Here is a 17,577-nt window from a genome sequence, read left to right on the forward strand (position 1 = left end):
TCAAAGAACTGAAGTGACTCAAAGACTAAACTACACAGTGTCTACTTTTCTTTGTTATTTGTGACTCTTTTAAACTGTTCGTCAGCTGGTACGACAGTTTCAGAAGTCTCCTCCCCCACACACAGTTCTGACGTCATTGTGGGACTATGTCTGACCATTTCTGTAACTTAGCAAAGTACAAACTCACTGCTTGGGAAACTGTGTAGAGGGGTGAGAAAAACCACTGATTGTACTTCTCTCTCTCTCTCTCTCTCTCTCTCTCTCTCACGCTCTCGCTCTCACATACACACACTTTTCTTGTGTTCCATCAGCTGAGTATTAGATTATTGTATATCTTCATAGACATTGATACTACATGGTGTGAGAAGAAAAAAAATTAAGGTTACAAAGCAATGGGGCTGGCTGTAAACAAAGTTTAGCTGGATTTTTCCAAGGAATCACACCTAAACTGAGATAATTTTCCATACAGTAATAGAGTGTGTAAACTGAGAGGGTTGTTTACAATGAACTGTTGTAAACAATGAAGTATTTAATTTCTATTTTACCTTTGAAATGAAATGGGTTTGTTTCTGTAAATCTGTACAGTTGTCTGGCTGCACATGTATGTCACAGTGTCACAGTGTTCCCATATCTCAAAAACTAACCTGGTAATTATACTTTTATTATTACAACAAGGAATGAAAGCCAAAACTAAGAAACTAAAGCTGTAAAAACAACAAAGTTATCCTTTAAGTGTGTGTCATGGTGCAACATACGGTAAAAATCAGTGGCTGTGGTCTGATTTGCGTGTGTATGTCAGAGTGTGTACTGTATCTGTTTTTAGCACCATTAGAGTGAAGAGCCCCATGAGCACCAGCAGGGCCCCAACACTAATCTGGACCAGATGTGAACTCCACTGCTGCACCAAACCTCAAAACACACACGCACTCACACACACACGGGTACACATACAAACAAGAAGCAGCACACTGCTGTTCCAAACAATCAGGCACAAACTAGATTTGTAGCATACTGTTTAGTTAGTCCACATGATTATGTGTAATGCTATTATCACTTTAATCTCTCTCAATAAGATCATAGCTCACCTTCAGCTGAGTTAATTGAAGGTTTGAGAGGTTATTAAACCGCATACGTCAACAGGTAGAAAATGAGCCTACCCTTTAAACCAGGCTAAGTCCTGTGGGTGTGACCTGAATACAGCCCTGAGGCGTTTTAGGCAGGTTCTGGATTCTATTCACAACACACAATCACACAGAAACAGACAATGACATGACATGTCAACATACATGCACAAAGTCAGGGGCAAAACTATGCATGTATGTCTGTGGGAGTTGAGGTGTGTGTTGGACGTTTTTATGAGTATGTTTATATGCAGTGTTTTTTAATACAGCAAACACCCGAGAAAAGGCAGAAAAAAAGAGTTAATCCTGCATGTTTGAAATTTGTGAGTGAGCAGATTTTTTCACTGTCTTACAGGACACACGCACATTGGGAACATTATGAAGACCTTTAAGTCTTCATAATGTAATGAATTAAGTTTATTACCTTTTAAGTCACTTACAACTGTCATTAACTCATCATGCCTAAAATTAACACCTATCAATGTGTGTGCAGTTCTGCACATTGGCCCTAGAGATTGTGTAATGCAGCAATTGCTAAACTATTTCACTTGTAGATTGTGATCTTTTGTTACAGGGTATAGCTTTAGTGCGAACAAGAGTTATGAAAAGTTCAACCTACAGTCAAAGTTTCCCTTTCCAGAGTGTTTCACTAACAAATGAAAGGTTAAGTAATTAGCCTAAAAAGTTAATAAAAGTTAGTTTGTAATTTATTTTTTATTTTTTATTTATTTTCTTTGTCCTTTCGGCTTTCGTGAGTTCAGGGTCGCCACAGCGGATCATTGTCCGCATGTTGGTTTGGCAGTTTTTCTGCCGGATGCCCTTCATGATGCAACTGTCCCCAATTTTTACCGGGCTTGGACCAGCACTGCACAGCGTGGGATGGGAATGGGCTGTTCAGTGTCTTTCCCAGAGACACTTCAACATATAGCCGTGACCAGGGACGACTGCTTTTGTTGCACAGTAGATTATATGGAACATATTCCACTGATTGTTGTGCAGTGACCACATTAACCAAAAATTGTCAGAGTGACAGATACAAGAATTACAACTAACTAACTACTGCAAATGAAAATAACCCTTTTCCCACAAAAAAAAAATTACATGAAAATAATGTCAGCCTGAAATAATTACGAACACATTTTGACTGGTTATCGATTCTTATTGTTGCTTCTTGTGAATCATGTTACAGAATGAATAGGACTTTTCTTTTCAAACCCTGAATGCCAAAAATAAATCCTCCCACTTCTCTACTCCATTGCCCTTGAAATGGGCCTGAGGCTTGAGGTGTAGATAGCAGTCCTCATTTCCCTAATGTGCAGTATCTCTTGTCACCTACATCATATCTTCCCACAGGAATAGCAGCATTCCTGTTCCTGATAATTATGAATGATTGTGACCTTCCCCCTCCTCCCTATTTATCTCCACTGCTCTGTGGCGCTCATATTGCACATAATTGTAATTAATCAAGTGGACACCCTGCTAGTCTTAACACTGAGGCTGCCCTCTTTCTCTACTTTTTATCTAGCCTTCTCCCTCCATCTCCCTTCACATTTCTCAATCTCTCCACTCGTAGTCAGTCATAGTTTGAAGGACTCATTAATCACCTATACACATAGAAAAGCTCTGTAATGGTTACCAGTTGAATCATTTGGTGAGTGGCCTCTCCTGCCTTTTACCCTTCTTCTCTCAGGATAATCATGTGCTTTACGCACCACCACACCACTGTGCATTCCTACAGTGTGTGTGGTTTTGTGTGTATTAGAGTGCGCCTGTCATCATGGCGCTCATATGCCAGGATAAATACGATAATCGTCACTAGCAGACTTGCCCTCTGGTCCCTCACTATTTTTAGATGTCAGATGTTGAAATAGTCGTAGTTCTTAAAAAGGGCAGCCTGCAAGTCACCGCAGTGTTGTCATCATGCCGGGGCAGAGGATCTATCAACCCAACCCCACAGACAAACCCAAACAACATTCATTTCACACAGCAAATACTTATTTTAAATCCACCAGCAGTTTATCACCAAATATATTAAAAGCATGTTCCCTCTGGCTGGATTGACTGACTGGCAGATGGCTTATAATGTCCTACAGAAATCCCCTGTGTGTTTTTTAATTTTATAACAGATCAAAAGAGTTTGACAGATTAAATGGACATTTGAAAATGAGTTCATTTTAGGATTTATTTGTCATGTGGAAGTAAGGTAGTAAAGTATGCAAATCTACTGCGTAGCTTTCTCAGTGAGTAGAGATTTTGTATGATTGTTTTTACTAAGGTAACTTTCCCATTTACATATCTGGTTGTACCATTAGCAAAAAAAATATTTGAAAATCTCTTTTAAGTGTAGAATAAACAGCATATAAAATAAAGTGACCCCTTGCTTGACCCCATTTTTTATTGTTATTACAATATAGGTTAAGGACAATATGGCTATATAATAAAGTTTGCTTCTTATTTACTTATTTTTACTGTAATTAAACCATAGTTATAGAGCATTTTAGCTGTGTAATAAGGTGGTTACTAGTAGTGTATTTTTGAGTTTACAGAATGTAACAGAATCAATTTGACAAAGTACTTTACTCAAAGCAGATATTCGCAGAATTGGACTGTTTGTCACTGAATTGCAAAACTGTCATGACAGACATTTTGACTCATACAACCAAGTCTTTGTACACTTATCAGCGTGTGCACTAAATAGGTTTGGCACAACTTTTTTTTTATTTAATAAACTCATAAATAAATAGATTTATAACTAAAACAGTTATAAATCTTTAGATACATTCAGTTCTCTTATTTGCTGCTACTTCACTCCCTGTCTGGTTCTCCCTCTGTCTCTGTCTGAGTCGTCTTTGCCTCCGCTGAGATGTTTCTGTTGTCAGTGAACTCCTATGTGTGTGTGTGTGTGTAATTGTGTGCGTGTGGATTGCATTATGTCAGTAAGTATCCTCACAAGTATAGACTGACACGAGTGCGTGTGTGTTTTTGGCAGGCACAGTTGCTCTGTAGTTTAAGGACACTGTGTCCTGGAACTCAGGTTGATAAAACCCAGCAGGGATGTCCTGTGTGTGTGTATGTCCCAAAGCAAAGTGCACACATCTCACACTGAGACTTAATAAACAGTGTGTTCGTGCAATGTACACCGACTGTTTATGCCTTATAAGTTCAGCCTTTTGTATGGATGACAGAAATCAGATTTTCTTTGTTTTTTTAGGATCCAAATAATGATAATATGTAATGAAAGATTTTCCTGCTGCTTTGTGGGTTTTTTTACACACCAATTCACCTTGCACTGTGTGGCTGTGTGTGTATATGTAGTTAACAGCCCTATGGAGCATGGGGCACATGGTACTGAGGTGACAATCCAGCACTGATCAAAACACACTGACCCAATAAAGCCTCACTGGGATGGCTAACGTGAGCAATGATGCCTTTGCACTGATTGGCTGTTTGAAGTGGGATGGGTTGGCCAACTCCCCCCATCTCCGACCCTGCTATTGGACGAAATATAAGAGTAAATAAGTACATCTTTTAGCATGTGAACATAAACGGCCTGGGCCACCTTAGATCCAGGCAAAAAGTATAAAAGAAAAGAGGGAGAGGACAACAGATGGGAAACACAGAAAGGGGAGGGGGGGGGGGGTGACTTTGCAGTAGCGAGCTCTCAGTGATGACAAGAGCAGGCTTTTCCATGATTTTACAAGGTCACAACTCTAAGAAAGCAGTTCTACCAGAAAATTTGATATCGCTGTTCACGCCTTAATGACGGATTTGTCAGTTTAAATAAAGTATTATAGATTGAATGAGACACTTTTTTTAATAAAAAAGAAAAATCGACTTCCTGAATTGTTTTAAAATCTAAGTCTGTTTCTCTGTCTGTGTGTGTGTTCATGAAAATCTTAGTCTGTTCACAAAAAAAGGAGGGTGAGAGAAGAACGCTAAGCAGAATGAGGTGCAACAGGATTCCTTCTGCATACACACATACACACAGAAATACAACTGATGCACACACAAGCTGCAAGAGACACCCAGCTTCTGGCCGGGAAACGCGCATATGATTGAAGAGAATGGAATGTTCTGTCTGCAGTCCAGAGCTCAGGGCAGCTGGAGCCCAGACCAAATGTGTGGGTGTTTTTTTGACTGTGTTTGTCTAGGGTCACACAGTAAATAACAGTTAGCACAGACCAGCCAGGTTATTTATGTATTTATAAACCCAGCTATACGTATCAAATACCTGCACGTTGTCTATGCCTGAACCTTACACTATAACTCACTTAGCAAAATACACATTGTACGACTTTTGCAAAATTTGGATTCACAATTTTTTCCCCGCAACAAAGGCAGTGCTCAGAAATATAATACTTTGCGCCTGTTCTTTTTATTAACTATTTTTTTCTACATTTTTATACAACTATAATTTTTTTTCCAGCACTTGTCAAAATATGACAGGTATTTGTATCTTATAATCTTTGGTTTAAGTTCTTGTTTACTTCTTTGTTTGTGTATCGATTAAATTATTGGGAATTATTGAATATGCTGTATCCTTTAAAGCCAGAGTTTGTTCTCTCTTTTAAAGAAATTAATAAGAAGGTCCATCATCTTGTGTGGCTATTATGTTTGCTGTATAGCATTTTATAGTTTTTATTTATCTGTTGTTATTTATCTGGGCACTTCCTGTCACCTGCTTAAATAAAGTTAATCTTCTTTGCATTGTCCTAAGAAAGAGCACTTCAGGGGAGGACAAGCCCAATTTCAGCCACACTCCATTGTTAGTGCCTTGCACCAAATGGTCTCGCAAGTTGCGCAAGTTTTCAGCTTGACCCAGCAGCGGCCACTGTTGACATAAGACTAGAGATTAGTGATGGTTTACATAATGGCTGATAAAATGTGGTTATATTTGGCCAGGACACTCACACACATTGTAGGCACCGTGTTGGTGGTACACCAGCACACCAAAGTTGTAAGGCTCAGGTCACAGAGTTTGTCCAATCAAAGCAGATAGAAGGCTTCAAGGGGAGGGACTAAGTTGTACAATGCAACCCCATAGTACTTTGACCTTTGAGTGAGACTCCTGACTCAGCAACTGACCTAATGCTTTCCCACAGCAGTACACCTGAAGAGCAGTGGAAGTGTGTTTTTACACTGTATTTTCTTACCCCTAAAGGTAGTGCAGGGTGTGTTGGGATTGGGATAAACAGTTTTTCTCAGGCTCACGCAGAGTTTGGAAGTCTGACAAAAGGAAACTGACCCAGATCGTACATTTGAGTTCAGATATGTGCTGTAACTGAGTGATGAAATACACTTGCAACACCGTGTGGACCCTCCCTTCTCTGCACTGCCTAGCTACGCGAACCAATTTCACTCCACCAGTCACCACGGCTGGAATAAGCTGCTGCAACCAATTAGAAGGCACTTTCAGAATACATTGGACCAATCAGTGGAGTCTGCCTCTGAATGACCTCACAGGTGTTCATTTCTGTATCATCAGTGTTAATAAATGGTTCTAATTCCCTTACAGAAGACCTAAAAGTGCCTCTTTAATATCTTCAACGCAGTGTACTCAATCCACATTCAAACGTACATAGCAAACACATGAGTCCCCTCCTACGCACCTTTCAAAAGTCAGAATAATGAGGGAAAGGAGAAAGAGATTCCTAGCATGGTTGCTGACAGTGATTAATTGTTCCCACATGTTGCTGATGGACAAAAAGGCCTCTGTGTTCCTGATCTCTGCCTGCAGCTGGTGCGCGAACACACGCACACACACACACACACGCGCACACACACACACACACACACACATACAGATAGGGCCTGTCTCATGGAGCAAGTTCAGCTTTGTCAGGGTACTTTCAGTTAGTTGACTTCAAAAATACTACACTAGGGAACATACTGAAGATAACTGCTCTCACAAACAGTTCACTCTGTCGACGCAGCATTTTCTCGTTATAAGAACAGGGGTGTACAATTATAAACTATAGAAAACATTACAGCAACAAGGTAGCAACATTAAGGTGAGAAACACTGGCAGCTAGCTATTACCAAAATAATAAAAATATTATATCAATCCTATTCAACTCTTGGAAAGAAAGAGTATAAGTGTATTTCCTAGAATGTCAAACTATCCTTTAAAATAACAAAAAAGGTGGGAAAAAGGGGACAGTGGGTCACGAAAGAAAGAGGACTCCAAAACAATCCCTAAAATTAGCAGGGAAGTGACAACAGCATCATTATCCCTTGGAAGGCTGTTGCTCTAAGCAGTAGTAGTGTATGTGTGTGTACGTGTGTTATTTAGCTCTCACGGTTGCACAGTAGGAGTTATGAATCAGAGCCGCTGTCTCAGTGAGCTTTTTTTTATTAATGGGAATACCCCAGAGGAGCTACAGTACTAAGCATACAGTATCCCACTCACACAGCAATGTGTCTACACACAAACACACACACACACACACACACACACACACACACACACACACACAGACAACCACATACAGGTCATACGCTAAATTCAGCAAATAGCCTAACTGAGGTGTATTCCAGAACGTGTGTAATGTAAACTCTGTAATTGTTAACCCTGACTTGAGATTGAGAAATCTGCGTTTTAAGTTATGGCCACTCCGAGTCACTATTTCTTACCATAACGCACTCCATTAACATAACCTGTTGACTGACAGCACAAACAGCATTTCATTTCTTTGTAAATACATTTGACATCAAAGCCCCTGTAAGTAGTCGTCTGCAAATTCTAAACTGATAAATTTCCCTTTACTTACTACCAAGGCCCGTTTTTTAGGAGTCATCAGTATGGAGACAGGGACACAGATGTCTCTCCTTACATTTGATGCTTACACACTGTGGTTTTATCCTCCAATTAGAATAAAACCTGAATCTGAAAACACTTGGACTGCGTGGACATTAAAACAACTGTGAGGTGTTCTAGTCAGTTCCCATGCACTGAAACATGTACTCTACTTGACTGTAGTCATCACTGAAAATGGCAGCTCTGCTCTTTATTTGCCTGTTGCCATGGTGAACCAAAGTATCGCATTTCCACTGATGATAGCTTATTTCATTCAACACACATCCACTTATCCATACTTGGAGTGAACATACAGTCCTCAGAAAAGAATGATTTGACTTTGATCAGCTGATCTAATCTTCCTGTGTCAGGGTTAATAAAATTCAGAGTTAGGTTCACAGCTCTCTGGTAAAGGCTTAAACATTTAAAAAATAGTCAAAAATGAAATAAAACACAATTAAAATACAGAAGGGGAAGAAGCAGAAGCAGGTGTGATAGAAAGAACTGATTTTAAATTTAAGACACCCCACCTCAAATTTAGATTGCTGTGCGTTTTCCTAATATTTTCCTACACATGGGCCTATGAAGAATGTTTTTGTTTAGCAATAGTTTAATTACACCCTGGGAATTTACATAATGTTGACTGATTGATTGGTTGAAAATCATGGCAACAAGAAATGATGTGCTGTGGTCTGTTGGAGACACCAAATGTCTACATTGGAGCAAAGACAATGTAGAAAAACAAAAGTTTAGAAACCACAATTAGATCGTTTGGATTTTATTTGCAGTTATCTGAGGGACTTTTGCTGCCTCCCAAGTCTTTTTTTTTTCATTCTTTTTTTGGGGTGATGCTCAATGTTTTAAACATTTTGTCTTTTAAGAATGATTGAGATAATGAGTACAAGGTTCATGCAGCAGAGTGGGATGATTCACTACTTTACTTTACTACTGATTTACTGCTATTACACACACATAATTTTCATTACACATTATATGTAGGACACACATTTTGTTCTTTCTTTCCACTAGCAATCATCTTCTCAGCCTTTTTCTCACCTTTGCTCATTCACACTTTAACTTGCCACCAATGTTTTCCCCGCCTTTTTTAAATCACCAGGCTTTAGTTGCAGATGTTCCATTTCCTCCTATTGCTGCATCTCTTTTTGCGTCAAGTTAGATGTCAGGTGAGAATATCTCACCTACCATTTCAAGAATATAAGCAGTGCCACAAAAGAGAGTGCAGTGATAAAGAGAGTGGAGGATAAAGCCAAGGCAAAGGATTGATGAAGTGTCAGGTGCTGGCAGGTAAATGTTCTCAGCAGCTGGAGAAAGAGGCTCACATTCCATTCATTCTGCTCTCATTCATCCCAGCTGAAAATCTTTCTTTCTTTACAAACCTTAGCTCCTGCCACTATTTACATCTTCCTTGTAGATGGAAACATTTAGCTTGTGCATATGTTTGTGTGTGTCTGTATTTGTCAAATGTTCTGTTATAAAGCAACATTACATCATGCCTCAAGAGATGCTGGCAGAAGATAAACACTGGTCTCGCTGGTACCTCTTCTCATCTTACCTCATTGCACAGAATACACACCCGCACACACACATACGGTCACCTGGGAAATGTGCATTCATATACACACTCCATTCATGATTACAAGCAAGTTTTTATGGGTTTGCTAATGCACATGTGTGGTCATAAAAAGCACACAGTCCTGCAAAAATAATGTTTGCATTTTTTTTTTTTATCCCTCAAACCTCAATAGGGTTTAATTGCAAAACTGGCCATTTCATGACAACAAACACATAAATTCCCAAATACACACACACACTTACATAGGGTCATAGGTTTGGCCCCAGAGATCAAACTTTCCTACTTTGCCAACATAGCATTCAGAAATGTAACTTAAGCCTCCTCCCTCTACTTTCTGATTGACCAGAATAACAATCCAGACCAAATTGTCAGTAAACTGTTGCCCAGGGAAGAAGAGATGGCTTTATGGAAAACAATATTGTGATTCCCACAAAAATGAAACACATTTGGCCTGCACCAGTTTGAACCCAGAAATCTGCACAGTTTTAGGGAGTAAAAATATACATAGGAGAAAAACAGAGAGGAAAAAATGTGTGCATGTTGTGGACCGTGGTTGGGTTGTTTATATGGGAGGATATAGCATAGCCCCAGTGTCCCTCTGGGACCATAAGAGCTATGTGTTTGTGAAACAACAGAAACTCTGGAAGTGGGAGGGTGTATGGAAAGAGGAGACTGAAGTAAAATAACAAATTCGACAAGGTCTTCATTGGGTCATGTGACATTAGAAGTTTAAGATAAATAGGAATTTGCAATGAAAGGACTCAGTCTGTGTGAGTGTTTGTTTCCTATTTGTGTATCATCATTACGCTGTCATATGAAAACCATGAAATTATGTCTTCTTAAGTAACCAGATGGCAGTGAGTGTGGGTTTGTGTGGGTGTCTGTGTGCGAGCGGGGGCTGTCCAGATGGACATGTGCATGGGTGTAACTCGCATATCAAGTGAAGATGGAATTTTAAATCCTAAATAACTGTAAAGCCAAAGCTTACGTACAACCCTTGAATTAGGCTATACTATTCAATTACTGAAAACTAAAAGTACATAGTGAACTGAACTTGCATCTCCACAGTGTACACATATCATGTGAATTCTTCATATCCATGTGTCATATTAAACAGTGAAACTGATAAGACTTACTCTTGTTTAAACTGTGGTGTACCTTCGAAGACGTCAAACTGAAATCCTTGTTGGTTCCTTTAAAATGAGCCGTCCCCGGCTTTACTTAAACAATTCCACCAAGCATTAGCATTTGGGGTATTGGTTATGAGTTGAACTAAAATGTGACAATGTTTAGAAATGCACTGTTACCAGTATGAACACATGTAGCTGTATCAAAGCTTCTACACATTCATGTAAATCCCATGCAGAAGAAAATGAAAATGGGCAATGTAGCGGTCCTGTTGCCCACTAACAGGTAGAGGAATGCTAACAGGCTATACAAAGCCATTGTAATAATTCTTTGACCTGAATCCCAATATCAACATGCTTCCAATGCTAATGTGCATTTTATTATGTATACTTGGCTCAGTGTGATAGCATTGCAAAATTTGTCAAATACAATTCCATTAAATAAAAGTATAACTGAGGCTGTTGAGAAAGGTATTAGTTATGCAAATTTTTCATTGTACACCTTGTTGCAAATAATGCAATTTACCTTTACCTTAATAAACCAATGTACTGAACAGATATTGACCTAATTATGTGTTTAGGATATAAATAAGAGTTTGATCATCGTTATTTTGTGTGTGTCAGGCTATATGTGTGTGCCACATTTTACTGCAGTGCCCCCAGTAGTCAGGACTACAGTGGTGGACAGACAACAGGCTGGCAACAGCCTGCCTAGGGCCACAGCAGTAGAGTATAAAGTAATTCAACAGGGGTGTTATATTGCAGTTTAAGCCTTTTAATGTGTATACACATATACTTTGTTGTGAATATAACTCTTGATCATTAGCAGGAGCTGTCATGGGCACCAATACCCCCACAATGAGCCTCTTGGGCTTGCACAAGAAGGAAGCTTAGAGTTGATCAATACACACTAGCCACTCACACACAGGCACACACAGCAGAACACAAAATGGTCTCCTTACACAACATAGGGGCTTTTTAAATGTGTCATTCATAATCGGGGAGACACTTGATTATAGACCACTGTGTTTTTTCTCTTATATGCACAAGACAAAAGCTACAGTGGGAACAATCCAGACATCAGTGTGTTGCTGCACGCTAATGTGCTCAAGCCTATATTTAGTGGATGGGGAATTTAAACAATAGGATTCCGCTTTGTTTCTTTGTTAGTCACCAAGACCAACTGTTTGCACTGCTGCAGAGTTAGTGATAGTGGGTGGTATATGGATAAGTGTTTTTGGCCCTAATGAGAGGTTTTCACTGAATGTTGTTTTAGTAAAAGGAAAGAAAGCACAAAACAGAATAATATTGATTGCAGAGACTGTTTGCGTAATTATTAAAAAGAAATTTTGCACACATTGCTCACCACAATCTCTTCTGCTTCTCATTGTGTTACAGAACTCCATTCGGCACAACCTTTCCCTTCACAGTCGTTTCATCCGTGTGCAGAATGAGGGAACAGGGAAGAGTTCCTGGTGGATGATCAATCCAGAGGGAGGGAAGGGTGGCAAGGCTCCTCGGCGCCGTGCAGTCTCCATGGACAACAGCAACAAGTATACCAAGTCCGCTCGTGGACGAGCTGCCAAAAAGAAGGCAGCCCTGCAGGCTGCAGCAGCTGCAGCTAGTGACGGTGGCGGAGACAGTCCTTCAGGTCTCTCCAAGTGGCCCGGAAGCCCAACGTCACGCAGCAGTGAGGAGCTAGATGCCTGGACAGACTTCCGCTCCCGCACTAACTCCAATGCCAGCACTCTGAGTGGTCGTCTGTCACCCATTCTGGCAAACCCCGAGCTAGATGAGGTGCCCGATGAGGAGCCCCGACTTTCGCCTATGTATTACTCCAGTCCTGGTACAGCATTGTCTCCTGGCAACCCCACAACGAATGGTAAGGCCGTGCCTACTGAGCTCCCCCGTCTGGCAGACCTGGCAGGTACAATGAACCTGAACGATGGACTCACAGATGAAATGATGGATGAGTTGTTAGACAACATCAACTTGGTGCCAGCCACTTCCAGTCAGACTGCTCCAAATGGTTCCTCAGGGTTTACTTTTGGGTCCAACCCTAATGGGTTAGGCTCACCTTCCTCCACATCCTCTCCCTCCTCCAACTCTTCTTCTAACAGTGGAGGTAATGGGTACAGTAACTCAATTTTTGGCCCTCACACGACGGGCTCTTCTCTGCGTCCGTCCCCCATGCAGACCATCCAGGAGAACAATCAGACCACTTTCTCCACCATCAGCATGTCTCACTTTGGCAGCCAGACACTACAAGACCTGCTTAACTCAGACAGCCACAGCCACAGCGATGTCATGATGACCCAGTCTGACCCGCTGATGTCACAGACCAGCGCTGCAGCCATCATTTCCCAAAACTCTCGTCGCAGCATCATGCTTCGTAATGATCCCGTCATGACATTTGGGACCACTGGAGGACTTCCAGCTAGCCAAGGACAGATGCTGCAAAGTAACAACCACAACCAGAGCTCCCTGAGGTCTATAAACGGAGGCCTAAACCAAGCCAACGATGCTAACAATCTGGCTAATGCCAAGCAGCTCCTGCTGTCCCCCTTAGGAGGAAATGGGTCTTCCTCAATGCAGATTGACACTTCAATCTTCCTGAACGGAACAGTTAGCAGCAGTGGAGGGATGTGTCAGGACCGTTTCCCAACAGATCTAGATTTAGATATGTTCAACGGCAGCCTTGAGTGTGACATGGACTCAATCATCAAGAACGAGCTGATGGAAGCAGATGGCCTGGACTTTAACTTTGACTCTCTGGCCAATATGAATGGAGTCGGCAACTTCACGAGCACCAAGCAGAGTTGGGTACCTGGCTGAAAGAGTCAGGCCAGGAAGGAGCAAAGCAGGTATGTTTGTTTATGTCCCACAACACCATTTTTCTCAATCACTTGAGCCAGAGCCAGAAGGTTTTTCTACCTCTAGATGTTTCTCTAAATGTTGGTCTTTTTTCCTTTGGTTTATTTAGAAAACTTTGTTAAACTTGTAAAAAATATATTGTTTCCCTACAAAGTTCCCACATTCACCAAGTACTGTACACCAACTTTTGCAAGCTGACTTGGGGGGGTCTTTTTTTTTTACACCAGACCTGAAAAAAAAACTCACTTGACCAGATGAGCTGTTGCATGACGACCAATTTAAGATAAATCCAAAAATTTTTTAATTGAAAATCATACAACGTTATTTAAAAAAGGGCTTGAAAGAGCCTTGATGTATGCATAATATGGCCTCTGTAACAGTATCAGCTCAGAGTTATCTCAAGTAAAACCTGGACACTCAGAGTTAATCATGTCACTTCCTTTTTTTTTCTCCAGGTCTGAACTGTGTAGTGCAAGAGAAGATCAGATACACAACATCCTTTTTGCCAAACCTGCCATCAGCACAACGTACATACAAACCCTGTGTTTACAGAAGAAGACTTCCTCTCAAGAGCTTTACCTTCGCTCCCACACTGGTGAACCATGAATGACCTGACAGACTCTAGAGATGCTGCACTTCAGCCCTCGAGGCCTCCTGGGGAAAAAAACAATGACAACATGAAGAAATCTATGTCAAACAATCACAACAAACTCATAAATCCTAATCTTAGAATTATGCAATTTTCCTTTGACATCTAGTGTGTGGATAAGAGATACAACTTATCATAAGGTGTTTCAAGTGGAATAAAGGAGAGTTGTTCCCTTTGGACAAAAAAAGACAAAAGTGTAAAGTAAAAAAAAGGGAAGCGATGTGTTGTAAATCTAATCCAGTGGTTTCCTGGGATGGGTTATGCTGAAAAAAAATAATCCTTCTGTTCTCATTTTGTGATTTTAAATTTTAAGTGTATGCTTTTTTTGGATTTTCTGTTTTATCATAATTGCTTCTGTATCATACATGTCTACTAAAGGAACTGGTGTATTGATCAAAGATGGATACTGAGTTTCTTACACACTGGGTGGCCTCACATACAATACATACAAATACACATACAGACACTTAGCCCTACTTTGCAAAATATCAAAACTCGTAAAATATTTCCCGATTTATTGTCATGCACTTCCAGTTTGTTGTTGTAAACTGCTTGAGTTTGAATTACAATTAGCAGAATGAGTACTACAAAATGTGTTTGGTCTTATGTAAAATAAAAAGGAAGATAAAATGGTCAAGTAAGGATATTTCTAACATGTACATGTATACAGTGCAGGGCAGCGAAAAGTTCAAGAAGGATGGGATTATTTCTTGTCTGTCTTTGCTTAGTTTTCTTAGCTTTTGATGAGCTCTGTTGAGGTCATTTATCACAGCATATGATGTAGCCAAAATGAATACCTGTGTCCTATGGTGATGAAAATGTCCCACGCCATAACAGGTGCTATATAAACAGTGTTGAATCCTGTCTTGAAAGCAAGCCGTACATTTTGTTTGTTCGTGTACTTTTTCTCTTTTTACCCATTACCTGCAGAAGCCCAAAGCTGCAGCCACTTGTAGCACGGCAGAAGGGAGGGGGTGCGAGGGCAGGGTTTTAAGGCTCATTCCTCTAGAAGCCATTTGTTTCTCGTGTAAAACAATAAGCTATCTTTGTATATTGCCAAATTACTTGAAAACAAACTGTAGGATATGCTGGCAGCCAAATCACAGCACACACATGAACACACACGCACAACACAAAAACACACATATTACACAGACACATACAGTAGATAGAAAAAAAATAATAACAGGGATTTGTGTTAAGCTCGGCTGTTTTCTTTTCAGAAGCTTGTGGGGCTTGTTATGCATACACAGAATCACTCAGGGCGGAAAGGGAGGTTCCCATTTAAGTAACATCAAGTCATATTGTAAAGGTATTTTAACATTTCTTGATGAAAACAGTAATGCTTTGTGTTTGTGAACTTGTAATCTGTGAACTTTTGGGTGTGGAGATGAAGAGGAAGACAAATGTCTGGATTAAGACTTTTGTGCAGTCTGTTATTTTTGATTTTTCTGTCATAGCTTTATGTCCTCTTGTTGGACCTGTGACACACATACAATGATCCCCACATGGACACGCCTGGTGCTCCAGCAAGTGACTTCCTATATTTTCTGATTACATGTTAATGTGTGTGTCAGTTTTCTGTTGAATTTATCTCATGAGGATGTGTGATCTCTCACTATCTCTCATGGTGCATACAACACAGCTGACTGTATGCATGCATTTATGCATTATGAATTGTGTAAAATGCATATTTACTCGCTGTATGTCCTTATATACTCATGTAGTACTTGACCCCTGGATTTTGTTTACCTCTGAAGGTAAAATTGAAGAAATAATGAACAATGTTGTGCGCCAGGTAGGAGGGAACACTGTTACCAGCGACCTAATAGTTTAACCAGACTTTGAAAATGGTGGAAAGCACCATTGTTGTAGCATCTGAAGACCTTGGTACCCCTTTTCTGTGTAGGGTAGCAACATGTATGAGTAAGTGTGTGCCCCACTATGTATTATAATGTACAGATGTATGTATATCACATTGAGGTCAAGGCAGAGGATTGTGTGTGCATGGGTGAGTAGAATGATCTACTGTGCTATCTTGAGTTTGATGTGCATGACCTAGCTGTACCCCCTGCCCTGGATCCTTCCAATGGTGCCGTCCCTTTTCAGAAATTGTAATCCAGAGAGGATTCCTGTGTCTTTAGCACTCAAACACACACTTTGTTTCTATTTTTGAAATCAGGGCTTACAGAGTAACATATGCACGATCCTTCTGCATTATGGACTTATGATTATGAGTGTGTGTGTACATTATCACAGACACAGGGAAAGCCTCCATAATGGATGTTCCTCAGCGTCAGACTTCTTTTATGCACGTGGAGTACAGTAGGTTCACATCATGGTGCTCACAGTGAGCCGTTATGATTTCGACGTGGTTGAAGCATCACTTGACAACAAGCTGGAATTTCCTATGTCTTGTCAAGTTTAACATTTCATCATATTTTTTTTGACAGGAGGGATCCTGAGCCATCACATGAATTGCTAAAAATCTGAATCTACACTGACCATACAAAATATTACTTTGCTATTCCTGTGAAGAAGACTGACAAGGTGAATCCAGGGAACACTGTAACCCTTTTTATTTAAAGAGGGGTTATTGATCCCTGATTAACTGCAAATGCAGGAAAGTGTTGCTAAGATATTGTACAGGCAGTGTAAAATGTGTTGGACTTGGGGAAGATCGTTTACACTTTCAGACAACCACTCACTGCACCTGCTACGGTCACGCATGGATTATTTCTTCTCATGCCAAACACACACACACACACCTACAGCACAACACGTTGCAATTTCAAAGTTAAGAAAAGCAAAAAAATAGACAAGACATACCACTAGATACCTTAACCACCTCTTGAACTTTTTCTTTTCACTATCTTCTCTTGGACCTTTGCCATCCTTGTTAAGAGGCCCAGGCCAGCTCCCATCTATGCGTCCTCTGAACTTTGTCCTTTGAACTTTACCCTTTATTAATCTCGCTTCTTCTTGACTTGATGTTAGTGGGTATTTTTCCTGTGTATTCCATTTTGAATTGTAATCTAGTTCGTATAAGAAATGGTGCGCATGTAAATAAAGCTTGTTAAGGCTCCACATGCTTTCTGTGTCCTTGTCTTAGCTAATTTCAACCCTGAAAAATATTAATGTTTATGAGTACATACATATCGTGGGTGCTTTGGAGGCACATGGCTGTTTACCAGCTCATATTGCTAGGAAATGAATTATCAACCCAGCAAAGAAAAAAATAATACAGCTCTTGCTTGCCCTACATGTGCTCTTAATTTAGAAGTTAAATTGCAAACTCTTTTAAATAAATCTCTTTTTCATGTTTGGCTAGAGGAATCTAAACAGGAAAACAACTCTATGATCTTCTCGAATTCCTAGTCGTCCTGTTGTGCAATGTTTATTTTGTGTACAGCTGC

General features: G+C 40.2%; 1 protein-coding gene across 2 annotated transcripts in view; it reads left to right on the plus strand.

Annotated features, from left to right (window-relative positions):
* Positions 1 to 17,248, plus strand: part of foxo3b (forkhead box O3b) — a 40,934-nt gene extending 23,686 nt beyond the window's left edge. Inside the window, exons 3-4 of one of the 2 annotated variants that reach the window (XM_067481382.1) lie at positions 12,037 to 13,502; positions 13,740 to 13,926. In XM_067481382.1, the coding sequence (XP_067337483.1) occupies positions 12,037 to 13,473 (1,437 nt within the window). In that variant the 3' untranslated portion in view covers positions 13,474 to 13,502; positions 13,740 to 13,926. Of the gene's footprint in view, positions 1 to 12,036; positions 13,503 to 13,739; positions 13,927 to 13,967 lie in introns of those variants that run through there. The other variant, XM_067481381.1, reaches the window with a different exon arrangement.
* The last annotated feature ends 329 nt before the right edge of the window (positions 17,249 to 17,577 follow it).

The sequence above is a fragment of the Channa argus genome, chromosome 17, assembly GCF_033026475.1.
Source record: "Channa argus isolate prfri chromosome 17, Channa argus male v1.0, whole genome shotgun sequence".
NCBI lineage: Eukaryota > Metazoa > Chordata > Actinopteri > Anabantiformes > Channidae > Channa > Channa argus.